The following is a 24158-nucleotide window of genomic DNA, read 5'->3' as shown; positions in this document are numbered from 1 at the left end:
GTTGAACAGGAAATGGAGATAAGGTGCAATAAGTAGGCCAAACATACATGACAAGTGATTTCACTTGTCTGTGTGATACAACTGTGTATGTGTGTAGTGAATATGTTATTTTTCTCTTTCTTTCCAATGACAAATGAGCAGTTAGGATAAGATCTGTTGTTGTTGTCAGTGTATTATGTTTTGGTTATTTTTATGTATCTTTTTGTTATTATAATTTTTTTCATCTGTGTTTTAATTAAGAAGTAGTGAAAATAGCCGATCTACAAGCTTGAAATACCATCGCCAAATACCATCATACATATATCTCTCAATTGAGTTTGACACCCCCTGATCGTTGTAGCATTATCAGCTGTGTATTTTCCCTCACCTTATAAATTATGTGAACCTTTTAAAGTCCAGTGGTGTAAAGCTCCAGAACAAAGGCCTTGTAGCAACTCAACTCATAATGTAATAATGTGTCAAATAAATATGACAATGTAAGACTTTTCTCCACAATATGGGCCATTTTTACATTATGAACTTGAATTACATTATGAGTGACTATACATGTGTGGTTCTTAAATTCAAATATCACTTATTTTTTGGATAATCCTCCCTACTATAAAGTGTGCTGACCATATAAGGAGTTCCTCCCTGTCCCCAGTGAGCCCCTGGGGTCAAAAAAACCCTAGTTTCGGTTTGGGCGGCAAAGCCTTCATCCAATCAGGATGAGAGGGGCCTTCCTCCAATCATGATCGAGTGGGGCGGGCCTTGGTGCATGTGCTGTTGGTCTGTTGTACTTCCCCCACTGTAGAGCGTGTGCATGTGCACATCATGTTACCGGGGCAGACGGGGTTCTTTTCCAAATCACCCAAATCACTGAATGCTCCTTTAATGTAATGTAACTGTAAATGTTTGTCAGTTCTTCTTTATGGCTGATGAAGGTCTGACGACCGAAACATTGCTCAATACATTTAACTCAAGTGAAGACAGTGTGCAGGATTCTTTTTTTCTCTACTTCTTAATGTAACACATTATTACATTATAGAAAAATCTATTATTACGTTATGCGCTCATTTTTATTACAATCATGAGCTGATTATTACATCACAAGTTTGTATTACATTTTAATTATTACATTATGAGCCATTCTTACATTATGAGGTGCTACAGCCCTAACACACCAGAAAGTATTGTGTGTGTGTGTGTGTGTGCGCACAATCAATTCACCTGAAAATATATAATTTCAATGTGTTTTCTTGCTTTTTTTTTTTTTGCTTTTCTTTTCTTTTTTTACAAACCCCCCCAAAAACAAACAAGATAGATTTTTCACTGTGAATAAAAGCATCAACCTGCATGAATGATGCATCTACCAGCATGTGAAATATTCACAGACACATTGACAGATGGTGTAAACACCTTGAGTCATTTGGTGTATACATTAACTCATTTGTAAGTGGGATTTCCCCACACCATCGCCTGGGAAAACGATGATATTTGCAGATAAGCAACGATAGCCAGCCCCCCCCCCCCCCCCCCCGTGTCCGAGCACGAAATGAAGTGTCACTGTTGTGCAGCCTAATACACACACACACACACACACACACACACACACACACACACACACACACACACACACACACACACACACACACACACACACACACACACACACACACACACACACACACACACACACACACACACACACACACACACACACACACACACACACACACACACACACACACACACAAACTGTATATATGGTCAACGAGGACCTGGAACTCTATTACAAAGCTCTGGACCAGTGAGTGCTCTGCACGCGTGCACACACACACACACACACGCACACACAGTACAGTACAGTACAGTACAGTACAGTACAGTACAGTACAGTACAGTACAGTACAGTACAGTACAGTACAGTACAGTACAGTACAGTACAGTACAGTACAGTACAGTACAGTACAGTACAGTACAGTACTGATTATAAAACATAAACAAGAATTGATTACATCAATTAATTACCAGCTTCTGCCCCATGGCTGAGAGGTCGTCTAGAAACATAGGTCTCAACTACAGCAGGTGGGTGTGAAAGCACCGCAGAGCCAGCTGTGCTTACACAGCAGCTGGTACAAATACAAATTATAAAAAGAAACCTGCTTCAGAATTACTTGAAAATGTGATAACCTTTTCAATAATAATCACTTTTTCAATAGAATTATCACTAATTATATAATGCAGAGCTGTAGCCCTTGTCTGTAGCTAAACTAATAATATAAATGTATACATGAGATCAACAAGTATTATTACTGCTGGCTGCCAGCATCTCAGAATAACTTGCTTGGTGACCAGAGAGGTTCACCAGATATCAAAGTATTAAATGTCCTAACCTATTCCAATTTTGATCCGACAAATCTTATACTATAAGAATATGAAATAGTGACATTAGAATATTGGGTTTAGGGGTCAGGGTTAGAGTTGTCCTTATTTTATACACAGGTGTGCGGTGATGTCACGCTGACTGTGACACTTTGTGAGCTTGTAGATTTGCCATTTTCTGGCAGTTTTTTCCAGCAGCAATTTTCAATGCGTCCTAAAATGTTAATGTCCTCACAAGAATAGTAATACAAGCGTGTGTGTGTGTGTGATTGTGTGTGTGTGACTTTGTGTGTGTGTGTGTGTGTGTGTGTGTGTGTGTGTGTACGCGTGCAGAGCACTCACTGGTCCAGAGCGTTGTAATAGAGTTGCAGGTCATTGTTGACCAGCTCTGTGGTTCTCATGATGATCATCTTCTCTCTGTAGTGTTTATCAGCTTTGTCATATTGCTCGTCTCGCAACTCCTTCCTGCATAAAACGGGTATATTGTACAGTATATTGCAGCTGAGCATTCATATTATCGCTGTCGGGCCATTATGTCAAGACCATTATTCACCTCTTTTCTTTTTTTTAAATAAATTGTTTTACACATCGCATGGCGATGTGTAAAACAACAAGTAGCAAACAATGTGTTCACAGGATGGATCTGGCCTCTGTCAATAATCTCTTTTTGAGCAAGATCAGTCGTCTGTGATTGGTGCCAGCTGGCAAGCTGTGGGCCTTTGGCCAGAGTGATTGGGCATTGGCGAGCTCAGATATTGCCAATGTGCTTTATGCACACAGAATAACTCCCTACTTCCTTCACAGGTGTTTCTGATGATACTAATGATTTCCAATTAGTGTGCAGTGGTTCTCAAACGTTTTAATTTCAAGGATCCCCATAACTCTGAGAGTGTACAAATGGAACCAATTACAGGTTCATTTGGTTCCATTTGTACACTCCGAGTTACACACCCGTACAGGGCCATTTGTACACTCCGAGTTACACACCCGTACAGGGCCATTTGGAACCCACTGGCAGAGTGTTTCCAGTGAGCCAACACGCACAATAGCAGCACCCTGACGCGTGATTATGAATCCCACCAACGTTCTAGGGTAGACCCGCCTCACCATGTGTCTGATTGGCTCCCGGGAAGGCATCGTTTTACTGAGGTTAGGCCGTTCGGGTTAGGTTTAGGGGGGTGCATACTTCGTTTAGACTAGTCATTGGTTAGACATGGGTTAAGGTTAGGTTTAGGTGTGCTGCCCCTGTTTGACCAGAATGGAACAGAGCCTTCATTAGTATCAGCAGTAACACTTTGTGCATATAGCTTATAGCCCATTGGATGATCGCAAGGGACAACTGCCCAATCCTAATTCTACATATGTTATGTTCTCAATACAGCTACGCACTTTAAGGAGGAATTCACCCAAAAGATTACTTATTTTCTATCAATTACACACCCCATTAACAGTCTCCTACTGACCAGCAAACAAAGACCTCTCGAGATTTTCAAGTGTGCTCTGATCCAGAAAAGGTCGAGAAGCACTGAATCTAACCTGTAGCGGAGAATCTCATCTTCAAAGCCGTTCTGGCGACCCAGGGCCATGCTGCGGTTCCTCTTCAGGTCTTCGATTTTGCGATCCAGGTCGCGACGCTCCCTGGAGAAAAACACACAAAACGGGGGAACACACGACGTTCAAGATGGCGACGGCGTAGCAGCACCACAAGCTGCTCCCATTTGCTTTATCTACTTATCAATAGAATCTAAACGAAAAAGAGTAACCATGGTCCATGGTTACCTACAGTAACAGATACTCTTACTAGCGCTGACATAATTACACATTTAACAATTAATTAATTAATTGACGATTGTGTTTTTGGCATTGGTTTGCCTTTTAGACTTTGTAATAAAATAATACACAGGGCAGATATGCCAAATAAATGAAACATACCAAGAAATTACCTTTTTTTTTTTTTTTAAATAAATGTTGTACTTTAAAAGATAGCGTCACAAAGTGACATGTTGTAAGCAGGACTTAATGCCGGAGCTGCTGATTGCGCTCCGGTACCTGTAGAGGGCGTTCCGCTACCTAGGGTGACCAATTTGATTTCCCGATCTGTGAGGGACACGAGAGGACAACCATTACTTTTCCTGTGTGCCTGTGCTGTGTGTGAGGAGAACAGAACAGCTTCAGAAACTGTCACCAGGGCCAGGGGGCGGGCCTGTGTGTGTGTGCGTGTGTATGCGTGTGTACTTTAGTGTAGGTAGGATCCTGTCAATCAAACCGCCGGGCACACAGCGGGGGAAAGCATGCAGCTAGTTAAGGGAACGCCCACAAAAACCACAACAAACAAGTCCGAGTCTTTTTAGCGACGCAGCCCACGCTATAGTATACTGAAAATTGTGATGAATTAATGAAATATGGAGGAAAGGAACTAACTGTACATAGTTGACTTGACCTCCCATGGGGCGGGGGAGGCAGCTGCGAATAGGCCAAAATAAAAGCATAAAACGGACACGCGCACATGCACGAACAGGCACACACACTGTACTCTGTACTAAGCTTGTACATCTGCCATTTCTGCTCTTTTTTTGTATGTATGAAAATGTTACAACATGGACACTATTATGACAAACTAATTGCGATTACCTCAAATAATTGCGATCAAAGAATGATTAGTGATGTAATAACTAATTACTTTTGGAGCAGCATGACCTGCATGGTGCCCATGGCCTTCATGAGCTCCTGGCGTTTCAGCGTCACCTCCTGCAGCTCCTCCATGCGTTTCCTCAGGGTCAGGTTGTCCTGCAGCCAGCGCTCCTGGACCTGTCCAACACAAACACACGCAGAGACATGGAGACGTGGAAGTCCGTGGAAACCGGCCCAAAACGCTTACTTCTCAGGATTCAAAGTAAAGAAATAGCAAAAAAAAACCTAATTCAATAGAAATGTACATTACACAATGCACATAGAATGTACAAGCTCAAAATGTTGTCTTGAGCTTGTAGATCGATCTGCTATTTTTGGATACTTTTGTGCGACAGTAGGTGCGTTTCCATAAAGCCTTTTTTTTGCGCATTAAGGTTCTTTCGCAAAATCTCGTTGATGGAAATACCTCAAAATGCGCATAAGTCTGCATTTTTCGCAAAAACACTTTTTCGCTAGAAGGTGGCGGATTTTGGGGCTATATCGAAAAAGTGAAATGCGCAAATGGGTTATGGAAACACTTGCGGAAAATATTTCTAATTAGAAAGCATTGAACTCGCATTATATCGCTTTTAACAGTTGGAAAAGAAAAAAACACACGTGATGGTGAGTATAGTGGACTTGTGGAGTGATCGAACGGGAGGGTGGGTGGGATGCGGATACATCAATTATTAAATTTACACACTCGAGTCTCGAAGCCTCTGTCTGAGGCTCTTTTGCTCTCCCCGGTGAGGGCGTTCGCCGTTGATCATGAAGTTAGATCGGTGATATTTCTCCTAAACAGCTCGGAACGAAATGGACGAGAGGAGACTAGTCAAAATGGAAATGTACTGTCAAGTCGCAGGGCAGGGGTCCCGATCGTCCCTGTACTTTGAAAACGAAACTATACCAGCCCCTGTCTAGACAAAAACACACGCCTATTTATTTAACAGACAGCCTGTTTGAAAGACTGCCTGTCCCAGTGGCACATCTGGACAGTCGGACTTCATGCAGACCAACTTGAATAGCCTAAAAGAACGTCAAATGAGTCTTATTCGCTTCCTATTTTCGAAATGTTTTGATGGAAACCCACCCACTGTTATGTAGTACAAAAAGTTAAAAAGAAAAAAAGATGGAGATAAGAGGTTTCTGCCCGACGGAGATGTGGAGAGTGGATTCTGGGAGGATATGAACATGTAATGTCTCAAAGTTGAGGCTGACCTAAATTCAGTAACGGCTACAATTTTAACCCGAGGAGTAGAGTATTATCTCAGGGCTTGAGTCGTGTCACCCTGAAGCAGTGGCAGAAAAAAGCGCACAGATATCTTAAAGGAATACTTCACCACTTTTCTATCATATTCATATATTCATATCAATTAATCACCCCACGAAGCCTTGAATTCATGGCGATTGAGACAATAATCCAATATAGGCTGACGACGCTGCTGGGGGACTTTATAAAAGAATAATATAGATGAGAAACAACTCTGTGTCATCACGGAGAGGCCTGATGATCCAGGTTCAAAGAAAAGGTTTTAAATGTCTTATTGCTCTTGTTAAGATTGGTCTCCTATCAATGTTATTGGCTCAGGAATGCGGCAAAAACCAAAAAGTGCTGTAATCAAAATGTTACTCGAGTAAAAGTGCAAATGTATTGGCATCAAAATATACTTGCAGTACCAATGTCAAAGATTTGTCAAACTTTTACGAAAATAGCCGACGACGCATCGCAACCATGTCACATAGATGAGCTTGTAGATCAGCTATCTTCCAATAGCCAAAGAATAAAATAGGGCTTAAGTGATTCATGCACATGTTCTGTTTTCATCTAAACCTGCAAATTGACTAGTAACTAAAGCTGTCAAATACGTGTGGTGGATAATTTTTTTTTTTTTTTTAAATTGAATATTTGCCTTTGAGATGTATAAAGCAGTGGTTCTCAAAGTGGGGTCCGAGGACCCCCAGCGGTCCTTGAGGGAGTTCCAGGGGGTCCCCAGCTAAATGATAGTTTGGAACCACTGGTATATAAGTATAGAAAAAGGAAGTACTAAAGTCAAAATTGTTGTTGAGCGGAGAAGAAAAAAGGCACCTTCTGAGTGTCAATGTCCTGACGCAGGTTTCCCATCTCCTTGTTGATCCGTTCTCTCTGCTTGTCGGCCTCGTGGAGGTGCGTGTTCGTTTCCTGAAGCTCGCTGTCCTTTCGCTGTCGAGGGCAACACACAGCGACGTGAACTTACGTTTGATCGTTTTAAAAATACATTCAAAACACAACACGCACAGCGGTCATTGTAAGCAAGTTAAGCACCGACAACAACGGAATGCAAACGAAGACCTATCTGTAGATGTATCCGGTCTTCAAGATACGTGAGGAAATAGAGCATAGCCATGCAGGCATGCACCCGTTGGACTAATTCAATAGCATAAAAGACACACAAAGGCACAACAGCAGAAGGAGCCCCATTGATGTCAATGGGGTCAGATTTGTTCTATCGCTACAATGTGGAATGCCCTACCAACTGAACAGTCATAAAAAAGGGTGACTCTTTGCCTACTTCAGTTCAAAACCGCACTATAAGAGCACCTACAGGTGGCTGCAAATTGTAACTCGCCCCTGTAACAACAATGAACCCCCACCCCCTTTACTGTACATATCTTTCTTTCTTATTACTACTTGTACAGTATATATGATGTTTTTGCATACTATTGTATATTATTACCAGCTCAGTGGCCTTGTGGTTAGTGTCCGGCCTGAAACTGGGAGGTTGGGGTTCGATCCCCGGCCGGTTCATACCAAAGACAATGTAAAAATGAGACCCAATGCCTCCCTGCTTGGCACTCGGCATCAAGTGTTAGATCAACTACAAACAATTCCCGAGCGCGGCACAGCTGGAGCTCACCGCTCCAAGAGATGGATCAAATGCGGAGAACAAATCTTGCATACAGCAAGCAGTAAGTGGCAAATCGGACTTTAACCTTTGTTTGTCTTTAAATGTCTCTATGAATTGAATACACAGGACCATAATGGAAACAAGCCCCGAGGGCTTATCTGGGTTATCCCTTTAGCATTATTTTGTATAAATCTGTGCCACCGTGCCGCTTTTTGCAAACTGTTAATAAAAGTATTCAATCAATCGAAACACTACTGTATGTCAAATGATGATGACCGTGCTAGTGTGTGAGTGCGTGTTCGTGCTGACATCCATACTGGAGGGGTTCAACCAACTCATGCATTTTACCTCTTTATACTGCTCCTTGCCTTCTTCAGTGTACTTGGCAATGTCTCTTTCCAAATCTGTGATAGTCTTCAGCTTGTCTTTGATGGCGTTGATCTGTCCAGTGCACAGAACGAATACAGACTTAAAAAAATGCATCGCAACAGCAAGTAGTGGTGACCAACTAATATTAGGTGGTGACAATCACCCAATTAGTTAATATAGGCATTAAAAATCTACAGGTCCACAACTTGTAGACCAATTTGTCACAAAAATAAAATAAATGAAATAGCCAGCAGGCTCAAATTATAGCGTGGGAGAACTGACATAATAGTTGGCAAAATGGCAACTTCACATGTTCAGTTGTTCATAAAAAACACTATGTTGTGCACACAATAGGCTAAAGTAAATCCATGTTGTCACACATCTCATTCTCTCTCATTCTCTCCACGACGGTCTCTCTGCATATGCACATAATTTCCTTAACAATAACCCATGATCTACAGCATTTGATGTTGTAGATCATGGGTTATTGTTAAGGAAATTATGTGCATATGGGTTTAGTCCGACAACAATCAATTGGATGAACAGTTATTTATCCAATAGGATGCAGTGTGTCTTTTTTAATGGTAGTTTTTCCTCTTCTAAAGGTTTACAGTGTGGTGTACCCCAGGGGAGCTGCCTTGGCCCTCTACTTTACACAATATTTACAAATGACATGCCTTTTGTTTTAGATAAGAGTCGTTGTACTTTATTTGCAGATGATTCGACTGTTTATTATGCATCAAACAGTTTACTTGAGATAAAAAACGCACTTCAATCAGAACTGAAACTATTACTTGACTGGATATCTGAGAACAGACTTGTTCTGAATGTAGCCAAAACTAAAAGTATAGTGTTCACTGCTAGAAATGCTACTAAGGAGGTTAGTCAGCTGTGCCTATCACGTAAGGACTCAAATATTTAACAGGTTCAAGAGGCTGTCTTGCTGGGTGTCACACTCGATGGACAGCTAACATGGGAGAAACGTATTGAAAATATTGTTAAGAAAATGGGCAGAGGAATAGCATGCATCAAAAGGTGTTCCTCGTTTTTGACCCCAGCCTCTAGAGTGCTAGTGACACAGGCACTGGTACTATCTCACCTTGATTATTGCTCTACAATTTGGTCGGGTGCAGACAAAAAACATCTGTCCAAGCTTCAAATAGCTCAGAATAAAGCTGCAAGGCTTGCACTGCACTGTCCAGTGGGTGTGAGGCAGAGTACAGAGAGTTTGCATGCCAGTCTCTCATGGCTCAGAGTAGAGGAGAGGTTGGCATGCAATTTAGGGAGTTTCTTTAGGAATGTGTGTCATAGTAAACAACCTGTTTGTCTGTATTCACAAATTCAGTATGTGATTGAGTACGTGTCTGAGGCACCGCGGCTGTAAAACTGTCAGTAATGTAAATGCAGCCAGGACAGGCTGTTCTTTCTAATGACAAGGCTACAACACCACTTACCACAGTCAGATTCAATGTCTACAAGCATGTAATCAAATATATAAATAATATAAATCAGCCTTTCTTTCATTCTTGACTTTTCTCTGCTGCCTGCTGCACGTAGTCTCTCTAAATGTTTGAAAACGCAATCCATCGGGAGTCACTGCAGCACCACACCACACGGACAGCGCTGCTATTCACCACACACACACACACACACACACACACACACACACACACACACACACACACACACACACACACACACACACACACACACACACACACACACACACACACACACACACACACACACACACACACACACACACACACACACACACACACACACACACACACACACACACACACACACACACACACACACACACACTTTCTGATGGGGGTCCGTGGCCGAATGTGGACGCAGATTAGACACACCGACGGACCAACATGCGGAAACAATGGTCGGACATGCGGTTGAACATGTGCTGCTCCCATGCTTTCGGTTAGGGTTAGATCAGGGTCGATCTAATGACAGTCGGACCAATAGTATGTCTAAACTAAAGCCTGTTCCCACCAAATGCATGTTAATGTGGGAGTCCTTGTTGTCAGAACCACTGAAACAGAAGGCCAGGAAGCCAAATTGTGGGAAGGTGGCATCAGTGCCTTACCTTCTCCTGTCCTTCCTCGTGCTTCTGTCTCCTTCCATCAGTGCCTTACCTTCTCCTGTCCTTCCTCGTGCTTCTGTCTCCTTGAGACATCAGTGCCTTACCTTCTCCTGTCCTTCCTCGTGCTTCTGTCTCCTTTCAGTGCCTTACCTTCTCCTGTCCTTCATCAGTGCCTTACCTTCTCCTGTCCTTCATCAGTGCCTTACCTTCTCCTGTCCTTCATCAGTGCCTTACCTTCTCCTGTCCTTCCTCGTGCTTCTGTCTCCTTTCAGTGCCTTACCTTCTCCTGTCCTTCCTCGTGCTTCTGTCTCCTTTCAGTGCCTTACCTTCTCCTGTCCTTCATCAGTGCCTTACCTTCTCCTGTCCTTCATCAGTGCCTTACCTTCTCCTGTCCTTCATCAGTGCCTTACCTTCTCCTGTCCTTCATCAGTGCCTTACCTTCTCCTGTCCTTCCTCGTGTTTCTGTCTCCTTCGCTCCGCCAGGTCCTGTTTCTCCTGCTGGAGCTTCTCCAGAGTGCACGTCATGGGCGACAGCTGCTCCTTGGCCTCCTAGATGGAGCAGTGGAGGTACAGCAATGACAACATGGACATGGAAGGAAGTGAGACCAGTGTCTGTGACATCATGGACACTGCTAAAATCTCAAATATCTAAAACCACATATTACACACATAAAGACGCCCAGGAAAGTATTCTAAATCTTCTAAACGTCATTAACATATATTTTTTTAAGAGTCCATTTAAGAGTACAAGCCTGGCGGTTTTACCCCCATCTCCCTGGTCAACATCTGGACCTACCCTGATCTCTCTGGTCAACATCTGGACCTCAGTGGTGATCTCCACGCTCTGGTCCTGCAGCTGCTGCAGTTTCTGCAGGTCGCTGCTGAGCTGCAGCTTCTCGGCCCGCGTCTCGTTCAGGCAGCTCTTCAGCGTCTGGATCCGGTCCTGCTGGTCCTGGATCAGCTTACGCTTCAGCTCGATCTTACTCGACGCTGCGATGAGAGGGAGGGACATTACCCAAATGCTAATTTCTTTGCCGTGCGTGAGAGAGAAGCCTGGGCACATACATTACACGCACACAAACGCACTCAAACAGACTTTGCCGTAACACTTTCCCTCCCTAACACGAGTTACACAAGTTAATTGACTGTAGAACAGCATCCCTCCCAATAACGAGTTACACAAGTTATGTTTTCATTGTTTAATTCCTGATTTTAATAAGTTTTAAGACTTACAGGGTTTCCATCGGACGGAGTGGGATAGGTGACGCATTTTGATGATGTCATCGGAAAAACCTATGTTTCTATGTCAGTGGTGCTTTGACTATTTCATGTCAAGGAGCCCCAGAATTGTAATTGGCCACCGACCCCCAACTGAAAAGATGTTTTTCCAGGGACTCCCAGAAGCAAATATTTGAGTTGAAAACATTTGTTGGGAAAGAATATATATTCAAAGATTCGGACACATTTTCACGTTTTTTCAAAAATAGCAGATCTACAAGCTTGTAGATCTGCTATTTATCAACAGCTGACGTTTAAAATAATGATTAAAGTGCCTACAAGAGCTAAGGAGACACAGATGCGTTCCCGTCCTAAATGGGAAAGTGCTTATCCAACAAAGGCTGGCTGCCTTTGTAACCAAATAAGAATCTAGAATTGACTCGCTGAAACTCACAACCATGGTAGGGGCAGTCTGAAGCTAAAGCCCAATTTAGACTTTGTCCCACGACTGTGTTGCGAGGGAAATCAATCACATTTTATTAAATTAAATTACGTTTTCGAGTTGAGCAACACGCTGACAAGTATAAATTAACCCCAACACTCTCCCAGCTGAGCCAACAGTACGGATCACAACACGGGCCTCTGTAAGTACAGTAAGTGTATGCGAGTGTAATGCGTGCACGTTGCAATCGTACTCGTGTCCAGTCTGTGCTGAGTCTCCTGTTTCTCCTGGCTGACTTGTTGGATGGTTCTGCTCAGGTCTATTCCCTGCAGCTTGGCAGCCTGCTGGGCCACCTTTCTCTCCACCTCCTTCAGGTCAGTCTGGAGGGAGAACAGGCACAAAGCACACAAGAGAGAGAGTGAGAGAGACATTCAAATATAGTAAAAATAGCTGATCTACAAGCTCGCAGTGAGACACGTTTTGAGCTTAGCTAGGACATGCATTAGGAACGTTACCATGTTAACACAATCAGCGCTCGGGTGCCGCGCAGATATGGCAGCTTTTACTATGAAAGCTACCCCCCCCCCCTTCCGTTCCGTACAAAAACCGGGAGAAATAATGTTGCTTGCTTACCTCACTATGATTACGATAAAGTCGCTCGATAATCCCTCGCGTTCATATTTTAAACGAGAGGCATGTTGATGTCAGAAATGAAGAGCTTAGTAGTATATATCCATCTGGTCAAAACCACGGAGAGCTCCCTAGATTAGGAGATAGGAGCCTTTCTTTCTGAGCGGTAAACAGGGAAGTGAACGGCAGGTCGCATGCGTGAACAGGGAGGAGTATGGTGCAGAAGGAGAGGCAAAAAAAGAATCTGAATATTTTTCTCTCGTTTAATATCAATGAAAATGCGCTAGGACGTGTGTACACGTCCTCGCAATCCATCGGTTCGATTAGCTAGGACGGCTCCACACGTCCTACGGTCCTAAATGGATTAATGTGAGGAGCATACAGTAGGTAGGACATGCATTAGGAAGGTTACCATGTTAATGTGAGGAGCGTACAGTAGGTAGGACATGCATTAGGAACGTTACCATGTTAATGTGAGGAGCATAGGTAGGACATGCATGAGTAACAACGTTACCATGTATCTGTCCATGAGGGAGATGTCCTGCAGACAGGCCGTGGCCGTGTCCTTCTCAGACACCAGGTGGGACAGCAGGGTCTCCTGGTCGTCCACGTCTTGCTTCAGCCTCTCGATGTCTCTGTTGACGGCCTGCAGACGGTTCCTCAGCTCCGGCAGCTCCCTGTCCTCCATCTCCACTATGGACCGCCTGCCAGAGAGACGAGACAGCAAAAGAGATTTCTCATCATCATCATCATCATTTTATTTAACTCACGACCATGATCACATGGTATGGAGCACAGATTCATAAATAGTGTACAATAAAAAGTATACAACACAATACACAATATTACATACAGACATATCAAAAGGCTTTCACTGAGTGCCGTTCTGTTCTGAGTGTCGTTTAACACTTTACCTGCCAGGAATAATTAATTAATCGATTTCCCCCCGTGCAACCCTTATTTGTAAGAGCCAAACACACGACCAGATGTTACAAATGTTACTACTACTTGTTGTCGCATCCACTCCCGGTCCCGCGATCAGCGACGAGAAAGCCTCATTGCGAGGATCACAGCGTCGGCTATGGGCCGTGGAATAAACCTTGTTTTGACCAGAAATGGAGGGATGCTATCTGGGACAAGGAATTTGAGATAAAGGCAATTGAAAGGAACACGAGCAATACAAGATGGCGCGCTCCAGTGTTGTTGACAACACCAGCTAGCAACCCAATGCTAATGTGAGTATCATTGCGACTCGATCGATCATAAGCTATATAAAAGACCAATTGCCGTAGATCTACGCTAATGGTAGGGGGTCAGATTAATTAAATTCCTGTAGATCTTCGCCAAAGGGGGGAACGTTTTAAGGTAAGTCTTTCCAATCTTTATACTTAACTTGTTGTTGCATTTGTTTTTAAGCACTTTAAGCCCTATAATTCTTTCTTGTACAACAAATAGCAAAAATAGCAGACATACAAGTTGAAAACGATGGAACACGACACACAATCTTCTTCTTTTTCACGTATAATGGAATGCTCAAAATAGGGTCCAGTGTGCATGGAAAAACTGCAGAAGGGCAGTTGTTCTAAAGTCATGGGGAAAGCATAGTTAAGACTGGGAGGGAACAATATAAATGGAAGGGGTGCTTACAACGTACATGTAAAATTACCACAAACTCAAATCTAAGACTAATCCAGTAATGACAAGAATGTACTACACTAGAGATAAGATTAATAAGTTTGATCCCACATCCTCTGACAGATGTTTAAAGTGTTGCACACAAAGGGACTCCCTTATACATGCCTTCTGGTACTGTGAGAAAGTTAGAAAGATCTAGGAGAAAATTGAGTTTTTGTGCATTCGTGTTTACACCTATGATCTGTATTTTCCAAAATGTAGAGAAAAACAGATGCCCAATTAGTAGGCAAATTCTTTTTACCAGCATCTTCGGAGAAGTGCTGGTCAGTATTTGCATGGGAAACTTGCAACACTGGTAGTCCCCGGTAGATCAACTTGCAACACTGGTAGTCGACGGTAGATCATTCTGCTGAGTGTTGCCAAGTCTGCATATTTCCAGCCTAACGTGGATTCATTCACAGTTGCTTGCCTGGTTTGGTTTTTGGAGGCTGGTTAGCTTATTTCTGGCACGACAGTTGGCAACACTGGCAACCATACTGCCGAGTACTTCTGATTGCTGATTGGCTGCTTTTCTCTCAGTCAGTTCATTCTGAGTCAAACTTCCGCGATCATGGGACATGGATGGGAATGTGCAGGCAAAATCGCCAAAGCGAACTCTATAATCTCAATACTTAGGCACAAACCAACTATTTACGAGGAACAATATTGATGGAACTAAGCGATTCGCTGAGTTAGCTATATTTTATATACAGACATTTAGAAGGAATAAGCAAAATCGCTATGCAACATTTCCTCCTCCCTTTTTCGCGAGGCGGAATGTTTGAAGACACACACACACACACACACACACACACACACACACACACACACACACACACACACACACACACACACACACACACACACACACACACACACACACACACACACACACACACACACACACACACACACACACACACACACACACACACACACACACACACACACACACACACACACACACACACACACACACACACACACACACACACACACACACACACACACACAGGGGTAGCAGTGTCATGACGTTCTTACCTAAATGTGTGTGCAGTGCATGCACTCAAACTTTATTATTGATCATGCGTGACGTGAAACCAACTATTTACGAGGAACAATATTGATGGAACTAAGAGATTTGCTGAGTTAGCTATATTTTATATACAGACATTTACAGTTAAATGTGTGTGCAGTGCATGCACCCAAACTTTATTATTGATCATGTGCGACGTCATGAAAGCAGGTCAGACAGGCAATACTATAGGCCCACATGTATATATAAAGTAAACCAACCTAGATTCCTAGCATTTATTCATTACATCTTGTGTAGGCCTACATGTGCGTACATATTTTTGCTCTGGATGGGTGGCGGGTGCATTCCTGTGGGTCAGTACAGTGACAGTACATAGAGGGTAGGCTACAGTAGAGGGACCCCCACACGGTAACTCCCTCATTTCTCAACCGTTTCGGACACGGGGCGGCTCGCTGGAATCGGGTCGGCCCTGGGTGCCTTCCTGTGGGTCTGGAACCCCCCCCCCACACACACACACACACACCGAGTTGCACCACTCACTTCACACCACACGGGTGTGATTTATTTTCCTTAGACAATTTGATGCAGACATAGGCCTGTACTTCTGTGTCTGAATGGGACAATCTCATTTCTTTACTTTTGCTTTTTAATTGTCACAATAATTATTATTATTATTACAAGAAATAATAATACATTATTATTATTATTATTATATAAGACGGAGGCAATAATTGTGCACATAGCCAATCTACAAGTTCACAACGACCTTGTACATCTGCTATTCACAACATTTATCTGTGGATACATTTGAAGTGGGGGGTCCCCACTTCAAATATGATTACTTTGGGGGGGTCACAGCCTGAAAAGGCTCCTAAAAATGCTAACCTTATATTAAACACACATAGATACGGAAGATGCTGGTTATTATTCAGAATGAATCATGTCTTGTTTCATGTTTAGTATATAAAAAACTGTTATTGCAAAACTGGAAAAACAAAGAAGCACCCTCCCTTCAAGATTGGAAATCAAAAAATAAAAAAAGATTGGAAATCACTAATAATAAAACAATGGCGGAGGACAGTCATAAAGAAAACCAATTTAACTATCAGTGGAGTTCAATTTATGAGGCATTGTAAAGTGGAGCCGCGTGCGGGCGTGTGTGTGTGTGTACGCGTGAGAGCGAGGCTGAGTGAGAATGAGGTGTGAATGAAAATAAAATGATAAAACCTTGGGTGGGTGAAGCCATAACCTTACTGAAATACGTAATGTTTAAAATCTATAATGTCATGTAAAACCATTCCTTGTTCCTCCTTGACAACGATCATTGCTTATGATATTGTGTATGGATCTGTATTCAAGAATGTATGTAACCACTCAATCACCCAATAAAAATAATGATTAAAAAAAAAGACTGGGAGGGAACACCTCTGGCCCCACCTAGTGGTGCAACACAACTAAACATTACATTGAGTACCCTGAAATCACTAATTTATTGTGTTCGAGTTCCCCAAAGAACCTGCTGGTAACTTACAGAATATATGCAAAAACTATAATTATTTCCCAGAAACCAAACAAAAGCCAATTTTGTTATTTGTTTTATGTGAAGCACTTTGGGTTGCATTTTTTGTATGAAAGGTGCTATATAAATAAAATGTATTATTATTATTATAGATAGATTGCGGTGGGTTGAGACACTTAACGTTTGAGTGGTTAAGCCTCCATACCTGACGGGCTTGAGAGCCATCATCTCGTCCCTCTTCCTCTCCTTCTTCCGCAGGTCCTGCTCGGTGTTCTTCAGCTTGTCAGGCACCAGCCTCAGCTTGGACTGCATGTCGTTGACCACGTCCTGCAGCTCCGACTCCGAGGGGAAGGTCCGCTGACACACGGGGCAGCAGGGCTCCCTGTCCTCTGTCAGCTGGCTGATGAACTGGCTGTAGACCGCCGTGGCTCCCGCCAACATGGCTGGAGACGGAGACAGACAGACGGGACAGATGAGAGGGCATCCTACTTCCTGTTCTCGTACTACAGTATTGTACTACTAGTCATATACCACCAATACTGCTTCTTTACAAAGCAACTGTCAATACTGCTCCTCCAACTATTACTGCTTCTACCACCACAACTAGTACACCTCACACACTATAACTGCTACTGTACTATTCATACCATTAACTGCTAGTATCAAAATACTTTGATCATCTTAAGTCTATTTAATGTGACTTCTATTTAATTTGTTTCTGACCCTGCAGTCAACCTTGTCACTTCCCTTCAGAGTAAGGGAAGTCCCATACACTGGCAAAGTGTTGAAGTGTTCTTGAGCAAGACTCCTAACTTCTCCTGATGAGCAGGTTGGCTTCTTGCATAGTTGCCTATGATGAATATGAAGTACAGCGCAAAGCGCAATTGAGTGGCCGGAACGACTAGAAAAAGCTTATAGATGCAGTCCATTAATGTCATGAAAACCTGGGTGATGGGTCACTGTTGTATTTTAATCTCATGAAAACCCAGGTCATGCATCCTTTAAGCGTTCACCTCTTTGCTTTGAGGTCTTCTCCAGCTCATCCTGTAGCTTCCCCAGGTCCTGCTCCAGGTCCTGACTGCCACACACATTAAAGAACTTCTCCTGATCACTGGCTAACTGCTGCTCTTTCCTGCGCAGCTCGCCGGAGATGTGGCTCTTGTTTTGTTCGCTGGACGCCAGCTCTTTGCTGCAAAACACCATGAGGTTAGATTTACATTTGGAATGTCATCATTTCAGCTCTTCCTTTCATTAGACTCTACTTGGAAGTGTCATTTAATAAATCATCCGTGTCAGCTGTACAAGTACACTACTGACAATGTTTTCAGAGTGAAATGGATATATCTTTCTATCGAAAAAGATACATTTAAAGATGGAGTGCCGTTTTTGTATTATTTTCCGGTTTTTGAGCGGTGCCTAACCTCTCCATTACGTAGCAATGTATGTATGCCCCCGTGTCTGTCCCTAGGTCTGTATGTCCGAGCACGAAAAGCTGCAACACGGTAACTCTGTCATTTCTCAACCGTTTCGGACGCGGGAATGCTCGCCGGAACTGGGCTGCCCCCCTGGGCGCGTTCCTGGGGGTCTGATGTTCCGGGCCCCCCCGGGTACCCCCGGTACAGTTGCACCGCTCACTTCACACGGGTGTGATTTTTCATGTGTTTATGAGGTGACAGTACTCCATTAAACCCCTTGGTATGGTTGTTATGTGAAATGATGTCTTCCCTTTGAATTTAGGGTTTCTTCCTGGAGGCTGAAACCTTGACAGTGAAAACGTGCCAATGAGAAAAACAGTGATATAATGAAATCACAATATCATTCCCTCCCCTAACCCCTCCCCCTTTATCATACAACCACAGCTGTCGGTGCAGCTTCAGTTCAGGTGGATCACCACCCATCACCACCCACCAGGCATACTTATGAACTGGTGGGCGTGTCCACATAAAAACAACATTTTAACAAACACTGTACACTTTTTTGTGTACAGTGTATAACAATAATACCTGATGATCATGTTTTAGGGTGGGAAAAATCACGGCAGTCCATCTTTAAAAGACAAACTAAAGTAATTATTCAATATATATTGGAATTTGGGTAAGACAGTAGAAATGTGACCAACTTGAGCCTGGCCAGCTTGTCCCTGGTGCCATCAATCTCTTTTGACTTGGCATGGATCCAGTCCTCCAGCTCCCTCTTGTTGGGGAAGTGACCCAGCAGAGACACCAGATCGTCACTGTGGCGAGACTTGATCTTGCGTACCTGCTCCTCCTTCTCTGTCTGCAGGAGGAGGAAGAGGAGAGGAAAGGGGAGAAGAGAGGAGAAGGAGAACAGAGAAGGAGAGCGGCGGAGGAGAGCAATGATCTCTCCGGAGTCAGATTACCACTAAGAAAAGGTCACTCACATAGGCTTCGTTACACTGGCCTGGTCAGTTGACTGTGTGTGTGTGTGTGTGTCTGTGGTGTCTGCGTGCTTGTATGGTGCCCGTTAACCTTTCTAGCATGGTTGATGACACCCAACCTCATAATATCCTCATTATAACCTCAATCATAATGTTTAAAAACCTGCCATTAACAATTTAAATTAGAGTAGGGAAGGAAACCAGTGCCATGTTGAAAGAAAGAAAACTATGTGCAATCGAGACTCAGAGAAGCACCTTTTAATTTCCTCCCAGTAGGGAGGCAGGGTTGTTCGTTCCACTCATATGATGACGTTGTACAAGCTCGTAGTTCTGCTATTTGCAAATACATTTTAGAACATTTCTATCGATAATAACATGCCCAAAATATGGGACGCAAGGATGAAAGTGGTTAATGAGGACGTGGTTGAATGCAGGACGCATGGAGTGTTGATTTTATCGACTAATATTATGACGAAAAATGTTCGTCGACTACCCGTTTGGTGATGTGGTCCTGATGGCACCATCGGTCCAAGACCTTCAGCTCTCACTGGACCGGTTCGAGTGTATGGAGGCTGGGATGAGGCTGCGTCTCCAAATCCGAGACCATGGTTCTCAGCAGGAAACCGGTGGATAGTGCAGTCCGGGTAGGGAATGAGGCATTACCCCAGGTGAAGGAGTTCAAGTATCTCGGGTTCTTGTTCACGAGTGAGGGGAGGACGGAGAATTGGAGCGGCAGGGGCGGTATTGCAGTCACTGTACCGCACTGCTGTGACGAAAAGAGAGTTGAGCCAAAAGGCAAAGCTCTCTGTCTACCGAGCAATCTTCATTCCTATTCTCACCTATGGTCATGAAGTGTGGGTCATGACCGAAAGAATAAGGTTGCGAATACAAGCGGCCGAAATGAGTTTTCTTCGACGGGTGGCTGGCATCTCCCTTAGAGATAGCATGAGAAGTTCAGTCACACGAGAGACTCGGAGTAGAGTCGCTGAGTCCTGGGGCTGGACGTATCTCTCTCTCTCACTCTCTGACACTGTGTGTGTGTGTGTGTGTGTGTGTGTGCTGTTCTTTTGGGAACGTGGAGGCACAGCACACTCAGCGCAGACAGCAGTACAAAATGAACCCGACCTCTGACTTTTACAAGTTTATCGAGATGAAGAAAGTCCCCACTCCCCACAAGCACAACTCAATACAAGACTGATAATTCCTAGGACGTCTGGAGACGTCTTGAGCACAAATTGTGTTAACTGTGGACGACACCATAAAGCATTACACTTGTTTACAATAGGTGTTCAATTCATCATACATTTTTATGTGTTTCCTTAAGCAATTGATTAATGTGCTCGTCCTCATATTTCGATGAGGGCTTCAGTCTTTATTTGATGCGGGTTGCATTCACACCTGCAGTGAATCGAAGTCAGCTGTGCTTGGAAGCGAAGCGAAACCCCTGATTTTTGGCGAACTAGAATGCGATCGTTTGATCCGCATTATAGTTCGAATGAGCCTTCACACCTGCCAAACAAAGCGCCCTTTCCGACAATACGCAGCAGGATTCCTTTTAATCGCATGCTGGTGTGAATGCGACATTAGTAGACTAAAACTAGACTAACACTAAAACATTTTAATGACTGAAATGTGAGTAAAACTAAATGAAAACTATCCAAGAGTCTATGACTAAAACTAAAATAAAAATTTGCTGTCAAAATCAACACGGGGCGTGTGGTGGTACCTTGTCTTTCCTCAGCATGTCCATCTGCGTGCGTGAGGTGGAGTTAGTGCTCAGCGTCTCCATCTCTTGGTCCAGCTGCCGCTGCGAGCGGTCCAGCTCCGCTCGCTCCTTCTGGAGGTCCACCACCTCCACCTTCAGCCCCTCCACGTTGGAGCTCTGCAGCGTGCTCTGCAAGTCCCGCTCCTGCACCAGGACAACCGGACACGGACACACACACACACAAACCAACTCAAATGCAGCTTAAGGTGCATAGCAATGCACCTTCACAATGCAGAGCTATATCATGGCACCTTCAACATAAGTGTGCAGGTGTGTCTGTGTAGCGGTTCATCTATATTAACTTGGTTGGTCGGTCGGGAGTGGCTTATTGTCGGTATCAGCCTTTATGGGGTTAATTAAAGTCTAAATATTTAAGTTTTAGGGGTTGGGGTTATGCCTGATTTATATGTTGTCGTGTGCCAGTGTCACGTACCAAACAATGCCAACTCATAAGCTCATAAGAACTTGCACTGTGATTAGATTGTCGATTTCCGGTGCATGACAAATTGACACCAACAAAACCAGTATAGTGCAGATATAGGCACACTGAGCGCACTGCCAATACAAACCAATAGGCGAATGCGCTCACGGGTCGCATTTCCGAACGCACCCTCAAGAATAAATACACAGGGAAGACATATTTGAATATTCTAACCACACCTGGGGGTCTATTAGAGCAATGTTATCTCCATAGACAAATACAAAACAGAAAAAGTACAAAAATCATGGCACTCCGTCTTTAAGAGATAAAGATTTATGTAACAGTGTGAAATCAACATGATGTCTCGCCGCGGTGGTCAACGCTCAAGCGTGCACACAACACATCTCTGTTTTTACTAACCACCAACAGGTGGTCACCTCTTCACCGAAAACTGGACTATGAATAGGCCTTGAGCCTTACCGCCTTGGCCAGCTCATTGTCCAGTGTGTGCAGCCTGCTGGAGGAGCCCTCCAGCCTCTGGAGCTCTGCCTTCAGGTTCCTCAGCTCCTGCTGCTTCTTGCCCTGCAGGTCTCTCTTCAGCTCCACCGTTCTCTCCAGGCCTGTCTTCTTGTCGCGCAGCTCGTCCACACACTGCTGCTTCTGCTGCTCCTTCTCCTGCAGGTCCGTCTGAACGCAAAGATTGCATCGTGTTTTTAAATAGATTATTTACAATATATATAGGCAAATATGTGTAAAGGAAATATCAGATTGCTCAAAACATACTAATGTTACAGGTACTGCAACATTTTTTTTTAATATATATGAATAATAGAAATGTCACGTTATTATTTATATAAATAAAAGTGGACTGGTTGGAGGATAAAATAAATAGTATTCTTAAACTACACTTGTGTGACTTTTTGGGGTTTTATTTTTATCATCGTCTCTGCTCTGCTTCTGACGCTATTTCCGGTTACCTTTACGCACGGGGCGCACACATTTGAATTTCTCCGGTCAGCCTGAATGTGTGTGTGTGTGTTGTTGTCAACATGGCTCAGAAGAGAATGAGTGATTTATTTGGTGGGTCCAAGCCCAAATCAAGTCTAGTTCATGAACCCTTCATGAGCACCAGCAGCAGTGTTCAGCAGGGGACGAGTGCTAACATTGAACATTGTCGTGGAGTTGTCGTCAACAACAACAGCAGCAGCAGCCCCTGTACCTGCAGCCATGAGCCAGGCGACTACCGTTATTACCCTCACGTAGCCTACATAATGACATTCGTAACACACGTTGGATATACAGTAAATGTCATGATGAGGGAATTAACCACCCCGGAGCGCAAGAGCACATTTGGGGTTTAAGGTAAAGCATTTACTATTTAACTATATTATTTCTCTAATAGTCACTATTGCAGTGAGAAATAATATAGTATTTACTAATTACTATGGCCGCCGTGCCAACTGAACTGCTGAATGCTGCTGCAATTTAATGTTAGATATTAGATTCTGACGGGGAGGGATCTATGATGAATGATGACGATACAACACCCGGGTCGCCGAGCCCAAACGCGCTGCACTGTCAGCTCGTCTGTTGTATAATAGGGCTATAATTTACATGTTTTGTTTTGATATCGGCGCCTTGCCAATGTCATGTGTAGCCTAAATAGGCCTATGCCTTTTTATGATGCATGTCAGTTTGTTCATATAACTTGCGTGTGGAGAGGGAAAGTAAAAGCCACTTTTCCGTGTGAAACCCCCTACTTGACGCTCAGCCCCAGCTAATGTAAAGTACTTCCCGCGGGCCTGAGGTACTGTGGATAAATACAAATGCCACTGTTCTAATTCTAAATAGCTTTTCTCCCCCTTCTCATCAATTTGTTGTCTTAATTTACTTACTTTTTTAACTGATATAGGCAACCGATTTACTCCAATTACTTAACTTTATTTCGTTTTTGATGGAAATACATTCATTACATTGTCTTGATTACAGTATCACACTATATAACACTATATACAAACACATTTTTGGGGCTGAACAAATAATTATAAAGAAGAAAAAAGTGCAGGGTACAACACTTGAAACGAAAACGATGTGTAGTAGGTCATGTGTAGCCTAGCCACCGTCCTCCCACACAGATCATGTGTAACTTCCTCTTACCACAACTTGCTTGGCCGTCTCTCTCTCTTGCTCCAGTCGGTCTGTCACATGGCGATGGAAGCTCTGCAACTGCTGCTCTGTGAATGGTGTCCGGTCATAGCCGTCCAACTCCAGATAGGAGGACAGGGAGCGCACCTGACAAACAGAGAGAAGTTAAGAGAAATGAGAGAGACGATGAAAGTGAGAGGGGAAGGCAGGGAGAGATGGAATCTGACGGAGAATAATGCTTCATTTATGCTCTGTTGTATGACTGTGTCGCACGCTGAAAAATGCAGATCTGCAAGGCATCCAACATGCCACATCCAAGATGCGTAGTGAGCTTGTAGATCGGCCATTTCTTTGCTAGCAGAAGAGTCATATTAGCTCGCTGACTGGTCAACGGATGACTAGCTAGCAATCAGAAAATTAGAGCTGGTATAGAGAATGACTGACCTGAAAATCACGACTCTTGATGTTCAGAGCGTGATTGTCAGCCTCCAGATTTAGACGACCTAGGGAAACAGAAA

General features: G+C 43.6%; 1 protein-coding gene across 1 annotated transcript in view; it reads right to left on the bottom strand.

Annotated features, from left to right (window-relative positions):
• rad50 (RAD50 homolog, double strand break repair protein) overlaps window positions 1-24158 on the bottom strand; it is a 47596-nt gene that overhangs the window by 10467 nt on the left and 12971 nt on the right. Inside the window, exons 9-24 of the mRNA XM_079508225.1 lie at window positions 24085-24143; window positions 23653-23787; window positions 21976-22182; window positions 21036-21218; window positions 19031-19188; window positions 17925-18100; window positions 17117-17354; window positions 13197-13386; window positions 12306-12432; window positions 11189-11382; window positions 10831-10941; window positions 8268-8360; window positions 7121-7234; window positions 5045-5172; window positions 3901-4002; window positions 2707-2829 (exon numbers count right to left, since the gene is read on the bottom strand). Coding sequence (XP_079364351.1) covers window positions 2707-2829; window positions 3901-4002; window positions 5045-5172; window positions 7121-7234; window positions 8268-8360; window positions 10831-10941; window positions 11189-11382; window positions 12306-12432; window positions 13197-13386; window positions 17117-17354; window positions 17925-18100; window positions 19031-19188; window positions 21036-21218; window positions 21976-22182; window positions 23653-23787; window positions 24085-24143 — 2338 coding nt within the window. The remainder of the gene's footprint in view (window positions 1-2706; window positions 2830-3900; window positions 4003-5044; window positions 5173-7120; window positions 7235-8267; window positions 8361-10830; window positions 10942-11188; window positions 11383-12305; window positions 12433-13196; window positions 13387-17116; window positions 17355-17924; window positions 18101-19030; window positions 19189-21035; window positions 21219-21975; window positions 22183-23652; window positions 23788-24084; window positions 24144-24158) is intronic.

Source organism: Electrona antarctica (assembly GCF_951216825.1).
Source record: "Electrona antarctica genome assembly, chromosome: 8".
Taxonomy (NCBI): Eukaryota; Metazoa; Chordata; class Actinopteri; order Myctophiformes; family Myctophidae; genus Electrona; species Electrona antarctica.
This window is presented reverse-complemented; position numbering and strand designations above follow the sequence as displayed.